The sequence below is a fragment of the Ricinus communis genome, chromosome 8 (genome assembly GCF_019578655.1).
Source record: "Ricinus communis isolate WT05 ecotype wild-type chromosome 8, ASM1957865v1, whole genome shotgun sequence".
Taxonomy (NCBI): domain Eukaryota; kingdom Viridiplantae; phylum Streptophyta; class Magnoliopsida; order Malpighiales; family Euphorbiaceae; genus Ricinus; species Ricinus communis.
The window spans coordinates 13,262,905-13,284,472 of NC_063263.1; the positions used below are offsets into that span (position 1 = coordinate 13,262,905).

A 21,568-nucleotide genomic window follows, 5' to 3' on the forward strand; every position below is an offset into this window, starting at 1 on the left:
ACTTATGTTTGGATATTATACAGTTTTCTTGATTCTCTTTTTTTTTCTTTTTCTCCCTACTTTATTATTTCAAGAATGAAATTTAAGTAGAAAGGAATAATTTGTTGGAAGGCCAAAACAGACTAAGCAATTTTGAGCTATAGAATAGGGTGCAACTGTTTTTGTTTACACAGAAGTCTCATCATAAAATTAATTTAAGTCCAATAGATAAGAAGATTGAAAAATTGTATTAATTATTAACTCAAATAGGATTAACCCAACTGAACAATATTTTAAATATGTCTCTATTTTTGTAAAGCAATAAATAAAAATATGTTGTTTGGGAGAAGCAGTTTTAACCTTAATGCCAACTAAACAAACTAAAGCATAGGAAAGGGCATGAAGAGACAAAAAGCTATTCATGTGTAGGGGTCATCTTGGGCAAATACTTTTGTAGATCTGAATAAAGCTTCACAGACTTGTAGACTTTAAGAAAGAAACCAATGGTACATGAGACAGATACTTGGCTTTATTAAACTAGAACAATATACTTCCAGGTGAATATAAATCAGAAGTACAAACATCAAATACTTGAACTACCCATTTCTCTCCTGACTTTGGTAAAAATGTATGTATATATATATGGTGTAACAAATGAATTTGACATGCTTCTTCCAAAATATATGCCATTCTTTTTTTTTGATAGCCAGGACAAATAAGACCCATTGAGGAAAATGAGAGATGAAATCATGGGAATCCAGCACAAAGCCAAAGCAATAATGGGTAGAGATATTTTTTCTGAGGAGGAAATTCCATATACTGGATTTTGTGTAACAGAAGATATTCTTCTTGAGCTAAGGGAGTTGGAGAAGAGGTTACACATAAATACGTATAAAACATATAGATATAGAAACAAAGAATTAATAGTTGTGATTGTCAGGCAAATATTTTTGTGGTTGAAATATAAAGAAGCAAACAATGCATGAAAGGAAAAGAAAGAAAGAAGGACCAGCTAACCAAAGGCAGCCTTTTCTCCTCCTCTCTACCTAGTGGTCCTATATGAAAAAGCACTTGCTGCTCTATGATCACATAAATGCTATGTGATGATCATTTAGATTACATCCCAATGCCACCATAAGATGTCTGTTGGTTGTTTATGTGTAAGAAAGAGAGAGATCTAGAGAGAGGAGTCAAAGGTGAAAATGGAAATACATGCATTGGCTCTATATTTTTATTTTCTTTTGTTCGAAACACAAACCAAAAAACCAAGGAAAACTTGTAAGTGTGGAGAGGGAGAGAGAGGTGATTCATGAAGCTCATGGGTTGAGCTAGTTTCTTTTATCATCATTTTGTCGATGCATATACCAAGAAAAAATAAAAAAGGAAAAAAAGTGTAAGAACTTTAACTATTGCTTTTAGGAGAAATTGATGAGAAAAACGTAAGGCTAATAGTTGAGATGATTTTAGTGATGTATCTTTCTTCTAGCTAGGGTTTATTATAAACCAATGCCCTATCCTTTTCACTAACAACCGCATCTCAATTGTACATTAGGCCCTATCATTCTCTCTATAAGGACCTAATGGTACCCGATTCTCATATAATATCATCTATTGCATTATTTTCGCTACCCTTTTTGTTTGAAGGGGGTAAGGTAAGATCGCATTGGAGAGAAAGGCCTGAATGTGACAATTCCTTTTAAAATTTTGGCTTGTCTACCGAAGAAATTTGTTGAATAGTTAGTGGATTTTGAAGCGTTACAAATTAGTTCAAGAAATTGGACATAATAAGAAGGCCATTTGAACAAGGAGAAGTGATGGACCACAAAGGATGTATCATAGGAAAGATAAGATAAGAGTGATGGAGTGTTTTAAAGGATGATTATTGCGTATAGATAGATCTTTAGGTCTTGTATATACCTTGGCAGAGACAAAATTAATGTAGACATATGGAACTGTAGCTTAAGCATTTGAGATCTATGGGTTGCATTTTGAATGTTAAAACATTAAAGGAAGAAGGTGAAGGCAGCAGGTACCCCACATAATTCTATGATCTTGAAACTACATCTTCACCATTATTAATGATTTTACATCCAAACAGGACTACACATGGATAGAGGCTGCTACCTTTAATACTTTGCAACTCCACTGCACATGTAGAGGCTATTATCCTCCCTTGCCATCTCTGAAAATGACTGTATTTTGATGAATAATTTTTGGTTCAATAGCCGTCTTTAAGAGTTTCAAAGACACATATTCAAATCCACAGTCAGCAACCTAATCAACAAAAGAAAAATATATTTCTCATGAAAGAGCTATACGATAAATTGTATACATTATTTTGGTTGGTTTGTCTAAATCTGATTTGATAATTCTAAATTATATCCTCCCAAGTAATAGGTCAAATACTCATTTTTCTCTTATTCAACTATTTTGAGTAAGCATTCATAAGACGACATCTATATTACGTAGTATATTAGTCAAAAACAATAATATTATATTAGTACTCAAGATATTTTTCTTGCATCCAATATAAAAAAAGGAAAGGAAAAAGAAAAGGAAGTAATCATCAATGTCCATCAAATTTCTTGATTCGAGTTGCAAATAAGAAAAATATATTCGGTTCGAAATCTTACTCAAATTAGATAAGAAGAAACTTATATTATTTATATCCTTAACACTTGTACTTGTTAATACTTTGCAGTACTCATATATCTGACATCAAAACCCAACCAACGAGCGGTTGGAGCTAACAAATCAACGGCTGAAACTGTGCATGGATCAAGTCCATGCCAATGACCCACCATTTAAACAAAAGTTGATTCATTGCACTGCTAAACAAAGATGACAATTTCTTTGAACTAGCATCATATAAATAGAGAGACAAGTTACATTGAATTAATACCAAGAATACATGCCAACTAGAGAACATATATCTTAATTTTGCTTCTAATTTATTGAAGTATTGGTGCTTGTAATTATGTGTTTAGCCAGCAAATGATCAACAATAACTATTAATTATTACTGCTGTTATGAAAATGAACGGTGATAATTTTTTATATATTAATTTAGCCCATAATAAAAGTTTAACTAAACCAAAACACACGTACGGTGTTAGGATAATACATTCTTATTCTTATTATGTACAGCAACTTTTTTGATATTATTATGTTAAACCATGAAAATATATCTCAAAATTAAAGAAAAGGAGAGAAAAAAGAAAAACAAAAGAAGAAGAACTCCTTAAAAGGTAATCAGATGATCCGTACATATTGTACCGCACATTCTCTGACAAAACTAAGCTGTGGGAGTGCGTCTCTGGATGCCATCCCTGGGTGAAAGAAGAGGGAGAGGGGGAAGAAAAGAAGGTGAAAAGGAGGAGAAAATATAATCTCTTTTCTTGTTTGATCATAAGATGTACTTCATTTGATTTGACTTAATGTCATGCCCTCACTTTTGCATGCATATATCATAATTAACTTGCAAATTTCTTTGACAAATCTATTTAATATAATAGCCCAGTCTAGTCTAGCTATGTTTCAGATTAAGATTTAGTTGAGTTAAATATTAATTTAAGACTATATACATGTAAGTAAACACACAGAGAGAGAGAGAGAGAGAGAGAGAGAGAGAGAGAGAGAGAGAGAGATTTGTAAAGTTAAATAGGCATATAATTCTTGCATTGCCTTAAAAACTTCTCTCACAGTGGTGTTAAACTACATCTGTGAGGAAAACAAAGCTTTATACAAATCTAAAACCTTAACAATTTTTTTTTTCTTGGGATTCTAGGTGTTAGTAATCAGGCATAAAAACCCATCAAAGGGAAGCCAATACATAAAAGAAAAAGAAAAAATAAAAAAACCAAGATCAAGAATCACTATGGAGAAGATGTTAAAAAAAAGAGAAGCCAGCACTGTTGTAGCTTCATCTTAAGCCATCTTTCTCCATATGCAAACACCATCAAAGATTTTCACAGCCCTTCTCTTCTCTTATCTAAGTGACGATGTTAGAGAGCGAAAAACAACTTCTTCACAAGGAATGGTAAGGCCCATATCATGATCAAATCCAAACTCTTCTTCGGCTTGTCGAAGTAAACATTGAAACTCAGGATGAGTCAAGAATGTGATTGGGACAATGTATCTACTTCTGTTCTCACCAACATAAACAGCAAAGTGCCCTTTTGGTACGTCAAGAGGTAGACCATCATCGTCATAGCCATGTTTCTTGCCTAAGCTTGAACACCTCTTTAGAATTTGCCTGATAACTGCTGCTTGAGTTAGTTTGTTAGATTTCCTAATGGCCATTTCGGAAGGGCAGAGAATAAGAGGAGAAAAAAGAAAAGAAAAAGAAAAAGAGAAGGATATGGGATTTGAAGCAAAGGAAAACAAAAGGGTAAGTTGAAAGAGAGAAAGGAGTGTGGAATGGAGAGGAGATGGGGGAGGTGATAGGGGTATTTATGAAGAAAGTTAAAAGAGGGAGAGAAGGGGGGTCATGTGGAGAGTAGGGGCAAAGGACATAGCACATTACCACGGGTGTTTTGGGGTATGTGTATGAGAGGCAAGAACATGGTGGGAGCCAAACCCATTGGTTGACACTTCTATGTTGGCCCTCCTAATGACAACATGGACCCTTTCTCTCTTAGCATTAAATTCCCACAACGTAAAACATATTTCCTTTTTCTTAAATAATAATCGGTGTTACGACTCATTATAATAAAATTGGTCTTATATTACAAATTGTTATTTGAAAATGCACCATAATAACTTAATATTAATATGATAGAAGTTTAAAGTAATTAGAGTGAAAATAGACTTCAGGCCTAACTGATTACTTAGTTAATCATGATAATGTTCTTTATTATAATAGCTCATTATGCCTAATTACATTATCTCTTTTTTCTTTTTTTGGGTTTTCTCTATTACCCATCTTGCTTTTCTTCATATAGGAAATATAAACCTATTTAATTCTCCTTAATTATGTTTGCTTCTGTATATTTATGTTAGGGTTATGCAGTTAGCTTTCAAGTTATGTTTCTAGAGACATAAATCACACCATTACAGCTTTAACCATCAAAAGTTGCATTTTCATCAAATTTGAACATTCAACTCTGCTCTGCTAAAATTCCAATGTCATTCATTCATGCAGTTTCTATTGCAAGCAGCCCCACACCGCAACACACCCTGTCATTCATGCAGTTTCCAAATTCAATCACTAGAGAGATCTCAAAAAATCAACTTTGAACGTCTCCATGTAATTATCTTTTTCAAGTAAATAGTATTTTAACATAGAAAAGAAAAAAAAGTTTCATCTCTTGGTTTCATGTGACCGTTGTTCATATAAAGGACAATGATGATATGTTGTCGAGAATAGTGCTATTCAGTTTTCAGTTTTTTTTTTTTTTTTTTTACCCTTTCACTGCATATATATATATATATATTTGATCTAAAATTAATTTATCTTTCTGTGTGTGTGTCTGTCTATCTATACCTGAAATCACGGACCAAAATTTAAGTGTACTGGAGAGTACAAACCAGTTGACGGGTTTGGTTTGTAGTGATTGTAGGGCTTGTGATTCTGTGGACTAAATGTCATAAAAAAACAAGAATTCTTACACACTACATCCAAATATTTCGCAAGACCCATGTGTATATTACTGCCATCTTTGCAGGTTTTGACCTCAATCCAACCCCTTTCTTTTATCTTCACATTTTCACATTTACTGAGAAGATCCGAGTCAATACCTAAAAGTTCTAACCTTATACCTATTTACCCTTTTTAATGTCATAAATTACACATTAACTAATATTCGTTGTAGACTTTACTCTCTCAGGCATTCCCTCACCGATTAGGGGAAGAACTTTCTTTGAAAAGCCAGCTTGCCAAGGAACTGTGTGCCTATCCATTTTTAAGGTCCACAATTTCTCTTGAACATGTGGGATTTTCCTGCATCATACTTCCCTAGTTTAAGGACTGTGTCTTCCCAAGCCCTACAAAGATTGGCTCACCATAAAAAAGAACACCTCATCTCCAAAGATAAGTGCCAGAAACACCGATAACTGGCTTGTTACCGAATGGCAGATTAGCATAAACAGAATTTTGCCATTAATGAAGCAGCACAGGAGAAAATGCAGCTGAATATGAGCAGGTCATAAATTTTAGTGGAGACAATAATTCACCATGCTTAATTATATGTCCTTTCTGAAAACAATGATGCCTTGGGTAAATGAGAAAGTAGAAGTTAGGTTGTACTTGTAAATGACCTGTACAATAACATTATGTTTTCTTTTGGTTTAATCTGTAAAACCCTATAACTATCTGATTATCCAGTAGAGAAACATTTGAAAGATGAAACTGACTCAGCAGGAGAGGCTTTCCTGAGTGGTCCATTTTAAATCAGCACCACCAAAAAATAGTAGAGGGTACTAATCAGACATAAATACCTAAAATGTGCACCACTAAAAGCTTCGTAGCCTGGCTACATTTCCAGAGGGAGTTATATCTACATGTTCTCTCATTCAGGCTCAGTAACTGATCTGCAAAAGCTAGATTTAAATGCCCTGTTATGGCAATATCCAGCAGCATTTCTGTCTTCTCCTTTTGTTTTTCTAAAAAGCCAAAGTGTCCACGACAACCCATCTATGCCCACAAGAACAGATGCATGTATATGATGTACCATCAGGTACTGGCCATTAATAGGGCTTAGAAAAATATCATTCAGAAATACCGAGCTCAACTTTATCTAATCCCTCTCATTTACAGGTTCATTAATGCATAAACAAACATATATATATATATATATATATATATATATATATATATATATATATATTCAAAGTAGGTAAAATATATTTTTACTGAGAAAGCCAACAAAACGAAAGGAAACAAATTACCCTTGAGTCGCCGTCTTTGAGAGAAAATCTTTCATGTTCTGTGAATGAGATTGATTTGGAAGAATGGACAACGAAATTTGCAGACTAGAAAGGCCCACCAATGGCACCGAAATGCGGTGCCCCCCGCTGAGATTATAGAGAGCTAAGGGCATATTTTTTCTTTATAGTTTGATAATGACCCAGCCTATTTTTCAGCACATGAAGGCCATGTTACTCTTGCCTCCACACTTCCCTGTACAGACAACATAGTAATGTAAGGTCTTGTAAAATCAATTCAACTACGGCAATAGGCTAGAATTACTTGGGAAAATTTTGCAAACAGTCAGTCCGGATTCTCTTATGTGCCCCCTAGGTTTTTGTAAATTCCTTTCTTAGTTCTTTTATTTTATATTATTTTTGTTTCACTCTGCTACAAATAACTATAGAGTTGATCAGGAATGCATCTCAGCCGGGCACATAATTCAAGAATAAAAAGTCACAGCTGCTAGAGGAAGCTTCATTTCTTAGTACGTTCAATATGTTCTGTTCTCAGCCTCTATGCATATCTCCGAAACCAAGCAGCTGAACACCCTCATTATCGCATACAGATGGAACTAAAATGATATTACTGCTAGTAATGTCAACGTGATGCAAGCAAAGGGAAAACCATTAACACCCTCAAATGAGATGTCTTGAAAATGCATGAAAGAAGTTAACAATAATGTTGAACAAACATGGTCAGATGAAATATTCTAAATAGATGGTGCCATATTTTCATTTATACTCTTAACAATCAGGTAGCAGATGGGGATGCTGCTGAAACGTAAACAAGCAAAACTAAGCACACTCACATGGGTTGTAAGATGTTAGTCAGAAGTCGAGGGCCCTAAAAAGCAGACTGGCATTTATAATCAAATTAAGCTTATCAGTAAGGTGTTGATTGTTGAACCGAGACCTCAGATATGCCATAATCAACTAAAAAGACTATTGAGCAAACACTAATTAATTAGATTAGGACCTTGACCATAAAAGGCCTAGATAGATAGAGATGGACTTTGGCCAGTTGTGGGGGAGGAATATTATTTTAGCTGGACCCACTTAAAAATAAATTTAAGAAAAATTTAAGAAAATTAAGGATAGGGTTGTACCTGGTATGTGCCAAACCAAGATGAGTGACCATGGAATTGAAGTGATCATGACAGCACAAGCAGGTCCCACCTAAATGCCAGAATGGCTGACCCCATTTCTACTTACTATCTCTAAGGAGCATCACAAGGACTGATAGAAGTACTTGAAAAAGGGCCCTCATCTTTATGACATATAATTCACTTTCAAAATGAGAACATGAACAGTCTGCAAAAAATATGATAATTAAAGCAGTTTGGAAGCCAAATTCGACTAAAGTGGTTAGGCATTCAGGGCTTCAATATCTAAAAGAACTATGATATATCATATGTCAAAACAGTAATAGCCCCAATCTGAATACTCTCTGCAGCACTCGCCAACCATTATTAATACACCAGAAAATAGAAAAGGGAAAGCATTCCAAGTCTTGCTGAAAGCTCAAATATCAGTCCTTGTGGCAAAGTTGCTCCAAAGTTAATTTTTCTGCTCAATGACATACATTCGAACAAACACAAAACATTCATCCCTATAATAATCCCTGAATATTGCTCGGAACACATCAACACTGACAGGTGAAAAGAATATGAATTACTTATTTTCTTTCTACCTCCTCTTCCAGCTATACATTATTCCTAAGCTAAACCAGAAAGGTTGGTGGTAAATTAATCAGTTATGCATATCAAATGCACTCTTGAAAGCAGTTAATTTAGCAGATGCAGACAGTTGAGTGAAATTAAATTTTTACTGCTAAATAATCAAATTGTGCACCTTTTCTCTTTATTGATACAGATGATTTTCATATATAGGCATTGACTGGGGAGAGAAAAAGGAAAAAAAAAGGGACAAAAATCCCCACAATTGAAAAAATAAATATTATTGTTACATGCCTATGCCATCATGTGATGCTGCTTTAGAAACAATGTGAAGTAGAAATCTCAAGAAAAACGCAGGAGTAATGTAGTCACTGGTCAGATGGAGATTTCAATATTTGATGCTGTCCATCTATCAAGCTTATCTGCCGTCTGAGTTTGGCAATATGAGCTTGCACCTAAAACATACATTGGATGTAAAAGCGTTAAAACATTTCACTTACAGCTTGAGAGAAATTAGAGATTACGCTATTGATGCAAATAGGATAAATAGATTCAATAGCAATCTTCTCAAGTATAAAACTTATCTATGAGTTGCCAAAATACTTTACTCAAACAATACTCAAGTTCAATGGGCAAATGGGTGAATCTAAGTGCGTGAAAGCAATCCATAGAAAGAACAATGTAATATGACTTGCCCCTGGGAATGGATTTCTGTTATGCAGAAATAAATTATTGATACCTGGCTGAGGATTAGAAGAAAGTAAGAAACTGTAGAAATATATGAAAAGCAGTGCTTATTTATTAAAAAATCTAAGGAAATTAATTGGAAATAGTGAGAATTATTGGAAAATTCTGTATTGTGGCTCCACATCTGAAGTCTACAGATGAAACCAACTGTCTTGACTATATCAAATTTGTGCAGTCCATTACAAATCATTCTGACATTTTACAGCTTGATGCGATGCAAGTTAACATAATTGACATGAGCAATACCAGGTAATGACAAATGTAATGAGCAAACAACAAAGTTAAACTAGATCTAAACTGCAGCAGTCACCAATTTTACACATTCAATATAGTGCAGAATCAAGGTGTCAAGCTCTATACACACTATGGCAAAGAAATGGCTGTTGTAACCACGCCCCCAGTAATTTGGTTTTCAGATCTAGTCACGTTTTCTTGGTCCAATGCAAGCAACTGTAAACAATAACTCAGGAGTAATATTTGGCAATCTACCATTAACTCAATTATTCCTTTGAATGCTCAAAAGTGGTATCAAGCTCATATAGGTTAGAGCTCAGGAATCCAATTAAAGCAAATATCCTTCAAAGACCTCCAATATCATTCAACAAATGGCAATGGTGCATTTCATAAAAGAACTCCATAAATATTATTGCTCAAGTGTTTCCACAATTTATACCCTTTTACAGAGTCATAATATATCTTATTCACTCATTTGTTACCTCAGTTTTATCGTAATATTGTCCAAAAATTACATTCACAGATCACTAAAGAACAGACCATATGATTACCCTGTTTTAAATGAAAAATAAGGACAGCAAGAGCTTGAATGGTTTTATCTACAAATGTTTTCTTCACTTAAAGAATCACCTTAACTACAATTAAAGCACAAACCCCAGCCCCAGAAATGCAGAGGTAAATAAATGCACAAACATTTAACTTCCACGCTTATGACATTAACATTGGGAGGTGCATACAGTTTTTGCTTGCTAGAAAGTTTGAACAAGAGGAATCACTTGGAAGTTAGGTACTACAACCATCAAATGTATCATGCGAGAACAATTAAAGGCATAAATATAAAAAAGAGAGACAATTCATTGACTTTCCATTGTGCACAAGTATGCACCTAATGATTCTTCATAACTTCATTTGCTTCTAGGTAAATCCTATATTATTCCAATACCTAGCTTAAGGTGAAATTATATGTAAGAATGGTCAAAAGCAGCAAAAGGTTGAAGTACTTCTCCCCAGAAACAATGCCTCAAGAATCACAGGAGATTAGCTAATACAAATACTGTGCTTTCCCACTGCAGGAAATATATAAACATAGTACATACAAAGTTTCTCTTGTTAAAGGGAGACTGTTCATGCAAGTCATTTCACTCTCACTTCCATTTTCAAATTTTCCAAGTTCTGTCTCCTTCTGTCCTTCAAACACACAACAAACATGTACATGGAGAAACACTTGCAAACCCATGTGCAGAATCAAAGTTCAATAACACTTGTGGTGGATGATTCAATTCCAATCAGACATAAATCAGACAAAGGCAGGGCTAAATCATGAATAGCAAAATACTGGATCGGTGTGTTCAGTGTTCCCCACAATTACAACAGAAGTTACAGAATACATGTTCGGCATCAGTTCCCAATCTTTAAGTGCTCACAAGTCACCTTTGTCCTTGTGTAATCACTATCTATCGTAAAAATGCTTTCAGTGCATGGACAGTGTAGCATCAATTTTAATTGATAGAATGCTGGCATTTTTAACAAGGGAGACTGTCAATGGACAGGTAACATGGCAAACAATGAGATGATGGAAAGGGACTAAAGCGATAACCAGTTTCATAAGAAAATGATAATATATATAAAAAAAAAAAGAAGTACAATGAAGAAAGCATACTGAAAAAGGTCTAAATCAAGGGTCTAACAGTAGATAGCATATGCTAGAGTTAAATGCAAGTAGCAGACATGACAAACACTTTGGGTCCATCTTTAGAAAGTTCTTTGACCTCTCAACTTCCATAACAAAAGTGTAGACAATCTGTGCATACAAATGTGATATTCTGCCTTTTTCTTTTCTCCTTGAATTAGGGACGACTGATAAATTAACTTTCAAGAACAAACCTTTTTTGACATCTGGAGCATAAAAAGGGAAATCCAGATAATGGGGCAAATACAAAGCGAGGACAAAAACTGCTCAACAACACAATCCTTCATGTAAACCTATTGTTTAGTCTGTTTTTCATTCAACAATGATAATCATCTTCAGTGTTGATTACTTGTTTCATGTTTGAATCAAACAAAGTGAGACAAAGCTACAAAAGAATTAAAAGAAGAACCTATAATTGCTGTTCCTCCAATTCTATGCTTCATCATTGAATCAAAGACAACTGAACACTCATAATTTAGTGAATACAACTTTTTATTACCATGTATACAGAATTTCCTGAGTTCTTCAGAATACTTCTTAGGGTACAATGCAAAAGACCAACAGAATAGACTTGGAAGAAGAGGTGGCATTGACCCATCTCAACAGCAAAGAGGGAAAGCTTCTATATTAAGTGCAGAAGGCAGCATCTGACTAAATATATAACTTGAGGCTCTATATCAAATCAATTTAACTTAGCTTTAATTGAGGGTTCTGCATATCCTATTTATGCAAAATTGAAACAGGATGTTTCTAGAAGAATTTCTCCAAACAAAACAAATCTCCAAAAAAGAATAGTACAGGCAAGAAACTTGCAATTCATGGTACAGTTTTGGCACAAATGAAGGGCATCCTCAGTGCACAAGAGATTCAGAAATGCATGTACAATCTAAAATAATATTTTAATACATATAGTAAGAGGTGTCGACAATAGAGACACCGTAAATAGAATTAAATACTAGTGAGGATGTCGGAATGTCATGATATATACTATGACTTGTATAAAAAGACTTTACACAAAGTAATAAATAGTAATGAAAAAGGAAATATAAAATTCTTTCTGACCTGCTGACGAGCTGCTGCAAGTTGTAACAGTTCATCTGCTTCAGAGAAATTCATGAACCATTGGCTTAGAGGATGATCTTTAGTGTCACCTCTCTTCCTCTTACTTGCATCCTCAACTGGTACTATAAGCACATAAATAATAAACTTGTGTATCCAAAGTAACGTAAAGAGCAGTAAAGAAACAACTAAAAGAACATACCAGGAGGAGGCAAACTAAAGCCAGCAGGTAATCTGGGTAAGGTTACAGCAGGATGACTTTGCACACGAGCGAAGAAACCCTCAGAAGGCTCAGGAAACACAATTTCGTCATATGATTCCACCACAACAGGCTTCTTGATTGACATAGGACCAGACTCATCCTCTGGGTACAATTTCAAATGATGATATCTGTGCATAATTGAAACCTTAAGTAGGTCAGACTTGAAGTTGTTGATTATTATTATTTTTAAATTCTTTAAAAATCTATTAGGCATAGGAGCCATCGCTTGGTGCAATGGTAAGAGTCTTAGGCTCGCAACCATAAAGCTGCAGGATCGTGTTCTGAGAAAACCATTTCATGCAAAAATGATGGTCTGAGACTCATCCTCCAATTGTCCCTTCACCACTGCACTTTAGTGGAACCATAATTCTTGTCTATATGTATGAATAGAAAAAGGACTATTTAGTGGAGAAGATGGCTTCTTCTAAAGAAACCTAACTGAAAGAAATAATCAAAGCTAATGAGTAACGCCTTCCAATCATTTAAAATATCAGCAAAAGGGGCTCTTTAAATCTCTCTGAATTGAAAACATTAAAAAAACCACAAAGGTTATGTGTACCCGTAACCACTCAAAGAAAGATTTGATTCTTAAGAAGTTTAGCATTTCTCTCCAATCAAGTACTCCAAATAATAGCAACCAACCTGCAGACGCAAATAATAGCAACTACCCGGTAGATGCTTTGTGCTTCTTTCTGAGAGTTAGTAGTTCAAAAGCTATTGTTATGACGAATTGAAAAATGAATTATAAGCAACTCTCAGAAAGAAGAGGAAAAATTGGCTGGAAAGATCTTATTTCAGCCTTCCAATTTAGAACTATACAGGAAAAGGAAAATTCGCTGGAATTTAATTAGGATCTCTGCAAAATAAGTGAATAAAAATACATTCTGGAACTGCTCTAAGATCCAAATTCTTCCATCTAACTGAACTAGAAGAAGAAAAAAGAATAGAAAGTAACAAGGAAATACCATAGAAATGAGCATTCCAAGAAAAGGATATCAGCAGTAAGAAATTTTGAAGTCAGTGCACTATGGAGAGCAGAGATTATACAAAAGTGAACAAGATTAGAAATGAAGTATTTCCTTTCCAAACTTCCAGGAAGAAGAAAAGAGATCCCATTCCCATCTCCAAATTTATCTGTCTCTCTCTCTCTCTCTCTCTCTTAACAAGGCAAAATATACCAATGCAGATCAATGTTTGCTAAATCATTTGTTTCAGGCTTTCACAATGTCAAATTTTGCAACTAAATGCTTACAGAACTATTCCTGTCATGAATAAAAGGAGACGGTGTCATTTACTGAATACACCTCAGAACTACTAATCTTATTACACCCAATCCAAGTACCTGAAATAAGATCTTTCCACACAACCTCTCACATATCCTGCTAAGGACATAAATAACAAGAGTAGAAGAAATGGAGCGGCGTAACGATCACACTACATCAGCCCTCTAAGAATTTGCAACTTAGGAACTGGCATCATTACATGAGAGTAAAATAACCATTAATCCACTTCCTCTTCCTGATCCTGAAAGTCCTTATTTGTAACCTTCTCTAGAAACTTCCAACTAACATAATCTGAAACTTTCGAGTAATCCAACATTAAAGAATCTCTTTCCATATTTACCTTTGACCTCCACTTACTCTCCATCCAAAATTTGCCGCCCATAATAAAAGCACTCTGGTTAGAGTATCAACAAGAGCAACACTAAGTGTCTTGGCTAAAAAAGAGGACGAAAATAAGCTCAAAAAAAATGATAAAAGAAACAGCTCATTCCAAGCAAATCAAAAGGACCAACTCCAGCTTTTTTAAAATGAAAGCACTGCTTTCCAATCAATTACTCCATAAGAGTGTAAAGAAGGAAAGTTTCAAAGAACTTTAGTATGTTTTCTACACCCATACCCGCTACATTTTGAATAAAAAAGTCTCCAAATATTTTACACATGGCCATAAAGCACTTAAAGGGAATCTCAAAGGCCCAAGTCACCGAGCAATGAAAAACCAAGTAAGAATTAAACTCGCAAAACTTATAACACATAAGGCAATCAAAAGATGAGGCCTTATAGCCTATTGGACATCTCTTTCACCTTTCTGAGAACTGTATGCCAATTAGAAGTCTTCACCTTGGCACTTTAGCTTTCCAGTTTTAGCTAAATGAAATGGATAATCATGAGATAGAAAATATGTTGACAATAGGTAGGTTTGCAAGAAAATCTATCAAGAGTCTAATGCACAAATCATTTTATCCACTCATGTATCAAATGAAGAACCTCTAACAACAAGCAGCAAAGATATTCCATACTCTCCATGTTGTGAAGGTTCCTATCCTTCAGGAACAAGGCTATATCGTACCTATTCCAATTACACTATATACATAAGAAATTTTGTAAGACTTGAATGAAATCATTTCTTAACGATGTCCCGATGTTCCTTGATGCTTTTGAAATTTGATAAAGATTAGGTGCCTTACAATTGTCCACTTGACAAACTGCTTGTATCACCTCTTCCTCCTCAAAAGTTCTTTCTAACTACCTAGAATTACCCTAAGAGATGAGGCACCGATTCAAATAAACTAAAAGCAACCTGGAATGCATCTATTTAATTTAATTCTCATGCTCAGCCAGAGATGGATTAAATGCTTTACATAATTTCAACTATACATCTTAAGTTAATTAATCATTTAAATTGCAAATATTTTGGATAATTGGATAACCTTCTATGCTGCAGCTTGATATGGTTTTTGGAAGATATTTGCAGCAACTTTCTGCAGATCGTTAAACTACTTCACTATCTTGATACTCTGTTGAGTAGTTGTAAAGTTTACAAATTCTATAGTTTTGCAGTACATATTTCAGTATGTTTTCTCTGTCTTGCACATACAAGGCATTTCCAAGTACTAAGTTAGTTAGCCAAGTATATGATTTCTGAAATATTCCTACCATGTTATAGTGCAGAATATGACATTGACTAGGCATTGTTACATTAATTACGTGTAGATATCAATCCCTAGATTTGTTTAAGTTTATATGCACTCCATATTTTTGAATGCTTGCTCTGTACTACAACGATAAAAAGGGTGATTAAACATAAATTTTATCAGTCAAGTCTATATTTCCAAGGCATACCAGCCAAAAATAGAATGATTTAAAGGAAAAAGGCACTCACAAGTTTAAAGGTTTATCACAAACATCATGGTGGAAATATAGTGTGATGGCAATCTCAAATTCACCCCACCCTGCCTCTGATAGCTCAAAAGGTGGTGACTCAATGACTCTAGTTGGATTATTGAAACTGGAATGCAGCTGAAAAACAGCTCGCTTTATCACCACACCAAGATCCTCGTTTGTGGCCCCACGTACATACACAGTCCATTTATGTGACTGATACCTGATTTGTGAATCAACCGATTCTAAATAGTGTTTAATGAATAAACAGGATAGACTATCTAAACCACGATTAACAATTTACTTACTCATTTGCCTTTTTACCAAGCCAAAACGAGATGTTTCCGTATACTATTGGAACACTAATCTCAACATCTTTGAGCTTCTTGTTAAGAATCTACAGCAAAGTGTCAACAATGACATTGAGAAAAAACAGGAAAAAGACATCCACCCATTCCATGTTTGCACATAAGAAATGCCAGTTTAACAATGCCTAAAGGATTCTAGCAATGCAAACATTGCAATTGCGATAGTGATTAGAATAATGGCTAACTGCTTACATTCAATACAATCTTACCACACAAATTTCAATGAAGCAAAAGACACATAACTAGCATGATTAGAGCTAACAGTCAAAAGAAAATAAAAAACTTTCAAAAGATTAGCTTTCGATGAATTACATAATAAGCATACAGTTCAATAATAACAGAATTACACTTGAAGTTCAAGGTCTATGCTATTTAAATCCATATAAATAACTAAATCTTAGGGAGAAAAAAAAATTTCTTTATTGTCTTTCGAAACATTTAAAAAAAATATTGTATTCGCAGTATAAGTTATTTAAGTTTTTAGAAACCAATTTTTATAGTGATTTTAAAGCTGAGGAAATATCTAAATCAGCATTAAATCCACACTGAATAACTCTGGAAACAAGTCCCAATATACAGTGATGAAGCAAATCTCAAGACTGAGTAATTGGCTTTGAGACTGATAAAAAAGCTTCCAAGAATCAATCTTGAGTTTCTGGGAAGCATTATTTTTATGGTATAAAAGATGGGTAATCGTCAAAAATCTGAAACCGAAGCCTGAAATTAAATTATTGAAACTGAAAAATGATAGTCGATTACCTTCTTTTCAGGTTCCTCAGGTTTGCTCATTTTGCTACTTCTCTGTGATTTAGATGTGGGTCCACTTATTATTTAAGGTTGATGATCTTGACCGTTTCTTTTTGATAATGATGATGATGATGATGATGATTCAAAATAAAATCAAAATTGCCTCTTGTTAGATAAGAGTGTTCAATCAATGAAATTAGGGTTTTTCGCGCGCCCAATTACAGTGCTTATTTAGGGTTTGCGTAAAAATAAATGCCTACATCAAGCTCCAAGGAATGCTTTATCAAAAATCCAATCAGAGCTAGATAATGAGGGGTAATAATGTCAATAACGACAATTCTTTGTTAGAGTAAACTACTAAAATGCCCTTAGCTGTATGTCGTGGCAGTAACTGCCTTTGCTTTTTGGCAAGAGTGTCACAAACAGAGGGTAGACTCAACTGATTTCTTTTACCGCTATTTTCATACCGACCTGTGTTTATGCTTTTGCAACAATTGCCCCGTTTTGCCAACAACTGCATGACAAGCAAAGGTCTTTATTGAAAACTTAGCTCGGGTTACCAGCATCTGATACCATTTCGAGAAATCAAGCTGATGATAGGAGTAAATATAAGAGAAATATTTAGTTTTTGCCAACTTCTACATGACAAGCAGAGGACTTTATTGAAAGATTAGCTGTGAGTTACCAGCATCTGATACCATCTCGAGGAATTAAGCTGATGATAGGAGTAAATACACGAGAAATATTTAATTTCTGAAAGATAAAAGAGGGCTATGTGGGGCAGTAGCTCTTCTTCAAGCAAACAATTCTGCTCCAAAGGGCATTTTGCTCTCAAGCTTAGGCGACATTCAGCAATCCTGGACTGCTGTCATACTTAACTCTTGAAGTTACAATTTCCTTACTACGGCATCTCTATCAGCACTACAGATCCACTTGGACCCTTTCCGTTTTGACTACAGGTCAATTAGGCATCAGTACTTTTGATTCTGTGTGTATAATCTTTCAGAATAATATCACTACAGCATTTAACTTGTGATTTCAATCCAACTACATCCAACATCTTTCTTTAATCCTCTGTCTTTCATTATTTTCCTCAGGTGATCAATCTCATCCCACATACCGAACCTAGCATATAAATTTGATAACATAACATAGATCCCTACATTCTGAGGCTCCAACTTGAGTGCCTCTCGAGCTGCCAATTTACCGAACTCAATATTTCCATGTTCTTCACAAGCACTAAGCACAGCCCCCCACATGGAAATGCTGTGGATCTCATGTCCTTTAGTGAGCATCTCATTCACCAACTTCCAGGCTCTATCTAATTCTCCAGCCCTACAGAATAAATCAACCACGCAACTATAATGCTCTGGGCTGGGAGTTAAGTTGAAGTCCCGAGACATTGACTCAAAATACTCAATTCCAAGTTGCACTTGACCAGTGTGACCACAAGCTGAGATGACGGTAACATATGCCACCCCATCTGGTCTGACCCCTTCTTTTAACATCTCCTCGAACAATGAAATCACCTCTTCGAAATGCCCATTTCTACCATAGGCTCCAAGCATTGAAGTCCACAAAACAATATCCTTATTTCTTTTTCTTCCCGGTCTAAATCCTGCAAAATTTAAGACTTGCAGGGCCTTCCCTACATAACCACACTTACCATACATTTCAATCAACGAACTCTGCATGAAGACATCATTTTCCACATCATAAATTTTACGAATTAAATAAGCATGCACTTGCTTGCCAAATTCAATTGCAGAAAGCCCTGCGCTTATCCTTAGCATTGCTGATAAAGTGAAATTATCATAATCCAAACTCAGAAAAGGCATCTCCTTTATCAGTTCAACTCCCTGATACCACAATTTAGCCTCAATATACCCTGATAAAAGCGCATTTGCGCAAACTGTATTCTTCACAGGGATTTCATCAAACACCGTTGCTGCATCACTAGGAAACGACAATTTCGAATACAAGTCGATCAAAGCACTACCCACAAACACACTAGATAACCAGCCTGATTTTATCACATGGGCATGTATCTGTTCACCAAAGTTCACGTTTTTCATACAAGATGAAGCTACTAAGGAACTAGACAAAGCATAAGTATCTAAAGAAACACTATTCAAATGCATAAAGGAGATGGTTTTTAGTGCATATAAAGGAAACCCATTTCGAGAAAAACCCGATAGTAGTACATTAAAGGGTAATGGGTTTTCACTGTTTAACAATTTGCAGCAGTTTGATAGGGTTTTAAGGTTGTTCTTAGTAAGGCATGTGGTGTACGCAAAAATGAGTCTACTGTGAATATAAGGAGATATAAAGAGTAAACCTGTTGTGATTAGGTGAGCATAGAGCTTCTTGATGAGTCTGGGATTCTTAGTTTTATAAGATTGGTTTAAGAATTGAATGAAAGAATCTAAGGTTTTGGTGATATGGAAATTGAACTGGTCGGACATCAAAAATAGAACTTCTAAGCTCTTTTAGGTGTTTGACGTAGAAATTATAAAATCTGTCAGTGTTGTTTTGCCATTTATTACTAATCATGTTCGTTATAATGGTTAAAGAGGGACATCCGAACCGCTGTTGTTAAGAGATTAAGACTAAGGCAGAGAATGGGTATGAATTTGAAGGGGTGATGGGACTAGCATGGGAGAAATCAGAATGAAACTGTTAGTCGGCAATAGAAGGTGCAAATGAGCCGAGTGAGCAACTTGATATTAACTCGCAATTATTTGAAAGAACTCAGTATGCCTAGCAAAAATGTTGAGAAAACAAAATAGCCTGTACGAGTTGGTTGTGCTTTTGATCCAGTAGGAGGGGATAATATGGTTGAAATGGTCCTTTAAAATATAAATTAATGTCCAAGACTAGACACAACTCATTAGCGATCGCATAATATGCCCCCACAATTCTAACCCCTGTTTTGCCGATTAAGGATTAGTGATTACATAATATGCCCCCACAATTCTAACCTCTGTACTTGGTGAAAAATAACAGGAATGTAATTTAGGAATATCATGCAAATCCGACCATAGAAGGAAACATGGAAGTGCAAGACCGAGAAGTTAGATAAAGTCATTATTTAAATTTTAGAAAGCAGCGTACTTCAGAAGCAACTTGGAGGGACGAAAATTTGTGGCAAGCATAGCATCATCCAAGACATGTAGATTTATAGATCGTAGCAACATAGTTAAATCCAAAAAGAAAATAAGCTACGACTTCAATGCCACAGTGACAGCAAGTGCTTCAGTCCACATTGTGTAGCAGCTTCAGAAAAGAAACTCCTGTAATACTAGTATTTCTTGAAAGAATTATTCCCTATTCCACTCTTCTTGAAAGATATACATTCTGAGTTTCCACCACTTCTAACAGGTTGGCAGCTATAACTTCAGAAATACGTCTTGTGTTCTTGTGAGGCTTGTGGACACCCAAACAACACCATCTGCTCCTCCTTATCTCCCCTTTTTATCAACATCTCATGTGCCACTAGGAAGCCAACTAGCTCATGAATGCTCGTTCTGCTGAGATCCTTAGTCTCTCGAATTTGTGTTACTTTTGGCTTCCAAGACTTGGAAAGAGACCTGAGAAATTTATTCACAAGTTCAACATCAGTGTATGTCCTTCCAAGAGAGTTCAAGGCATTTGTGATGTGCATAAACCTAGTGAACATTTCATTTATGGACTCATAAGTCTTCATCTTAAATTGTTCATAATCCTCCTCTAGCATGCTAATCTTCATCTCTTTTGCTCGAGTGTTTCCCTCATGGAGAACCTCAAGCTTATCCCATATTGCCTTGGCAGAATCACATTCAAAGACACTAGCGAATGCATTGTCATCTAGAGCACAATATAAGACATGCATAGCCGTTGCTTCCAATCGAATGAGCCTCTTATCATCTTCATCCCATTGATCTTTATCTTTATCTACCTCTCTGCTATCTACAGTCTTTGTCGGGTGATGGGGTCCATCCTCAATCATCATCCACATGTCATAATCCATAGCCTTAATGAAAACTCTCATCTTAACCTTCCAATACATATAGTCTGTATAGTCTGTACCGTTCAAGAAGGGTGGCCTTCCGAAAAGAGATCTGCCTGCATTGTTTTCCATTGATAGACTGCCAACGCCCGTTCGAGTCCACCAAATGCTTGCCTGCAAATATCAATTGCTAAACCAGAAAAGCGCAGAGAATAAAATAATTTGGAAAATTCAACAACTGAACATAGCGCTAGAAGACACCGAATACGAGTTAATCTAATATCAGCAATCAAATAAATTAAATAATATCTAGACAATCTAAGTTCATCACTGAATGAGTGCGTCCAAGAAGTTTCAAATACTCATATATAACTATTAAGAGTGAAGCTAGCTACTCAAGAACTATATGTACATTCATCTCTGAACTCTCAATACATACATCAAAGTTACATGTTATTATGCTCTTCATGAGTCTAAATCCTTATCGTTGAAAACATAATAATACCGTTAGTAGAGGCATGATGCTAGGTCAAGATATATGAACTTGTATTGTAAACATCACCACCTACCCTCATTGCACCCATAATATGCATAAGGTAGAATCATAGAATAAAGTAAAAAAAAAAAAAAGTGGAAATTCTTTAATTAAAAACATAATAAATAACATGAGGCAGGACAGAATATTTAGCATAATTAACCCAAAAAAGCGACCAAAAAAAAGAAAGAAAAAGAAAAACCTAGCGTAGTAG

The 21,568-nt window shown here is 35.2% G+C and overlaps 3 protein-coding genes and 1 pseudogene across 5 annotated transcripts; all 4 read right to left on the reverse strand.

Moving 5' to 3' along the window:
- Nucleotides 1–3,625: 3,625 nt before the first annotated feature.
- Nucleotides 3,626–4,550, reverse strand: LOC107260773 (auxin-responsive protein SAUR50-like). Its single transcript, XM_015715212.3, has one exon. The coding sequence runs from the start codon at nt 4,278–4,280 to the stop codon at nt 3,966–3,968; it is 315 nt and encodes a 104-aa protein (XP_015570698.1). The 5' UTR covers nt 4,281–4,550; the 3' UTR covers nt 3,626–3,965.
- A 614-nt stretch (nt 4,551–5,164) lies between these two features.
- On the reverse strand, nt 5,165–7,140 carry LOC107260782 (annotated as a pseudogene).
- A 1,553-nt stretch (nt 7,141–8,693) lies between these two features.
- On the reverse strand, nt 8,694–17,076 carry LOC8284393 (transcription initiation factor TFIID subunit 14b). 2 transcript variants are annotated; one of them, XM_025156247.2, is made up of 6 exons: nt 16,844–17,076; nt 16,025–16,113; nt 15,718–15,939; nt 12,496–12,683; nt 12,297–12,412; nt 8,694–9,018 (listed from the first exon to the last, which is right to left on the reverse strand). In XM_025156247.2, exons 1-6 carry the CDS (start codon nt 16,871–16,873, stop codon nt 8,932–8,934), a joined length of 732 nt encoding a protein of 243 aa, XP_025012015.1. In that variant the 5' UTR covers nt 16,874–17,076; the 3' UTR covers nt 8,694–8,931. The 2 variants fall into 2 exon arrangements, with proteins under 2 accessions (XP_025012015.1, XP_015570850.1); XM_015715364.3 differs by having other exon boundaries at nt 12,297–12,418; nt 16,844–17,073.
- Nucleotides 16,955–19,783, reverse strand: LOC112533803 (pentatricopeptide repeat-containing protein At3g14330). Of its 2 annotated transcripts, XR_007217173.1 has the most exons (2): nt 17,517–19,783; nt 16,955–17,421 (listed from the first exon to the last, which is right to left on the reverse strand). XR_007217173.1 is itself a non-coding variant. In XM_025156245.2 (1 exon), exon 1 carries the CDS (start codon nt 19,294–19,296, stop codon nt 17,857–17,859), a length of 1,440 nt encoding a protein of 479 aa, XP_025012013.2. In that variant the 5' UTR covers nt 19,297–19,783; the 3' UTR covers nt 17,471–17,856. The 2 variants fall into 2 exon arrangements, 1 of the variants encoding a protein (XP_025012013.2); XM_025156245.2 differs by lacking the exon at nt 16,955–17,421 and having other exon boundaries at nt 17,471–19,783.
- Nucleotides 19,784–21,568: the final 1,785 nt, after the last annotated feature.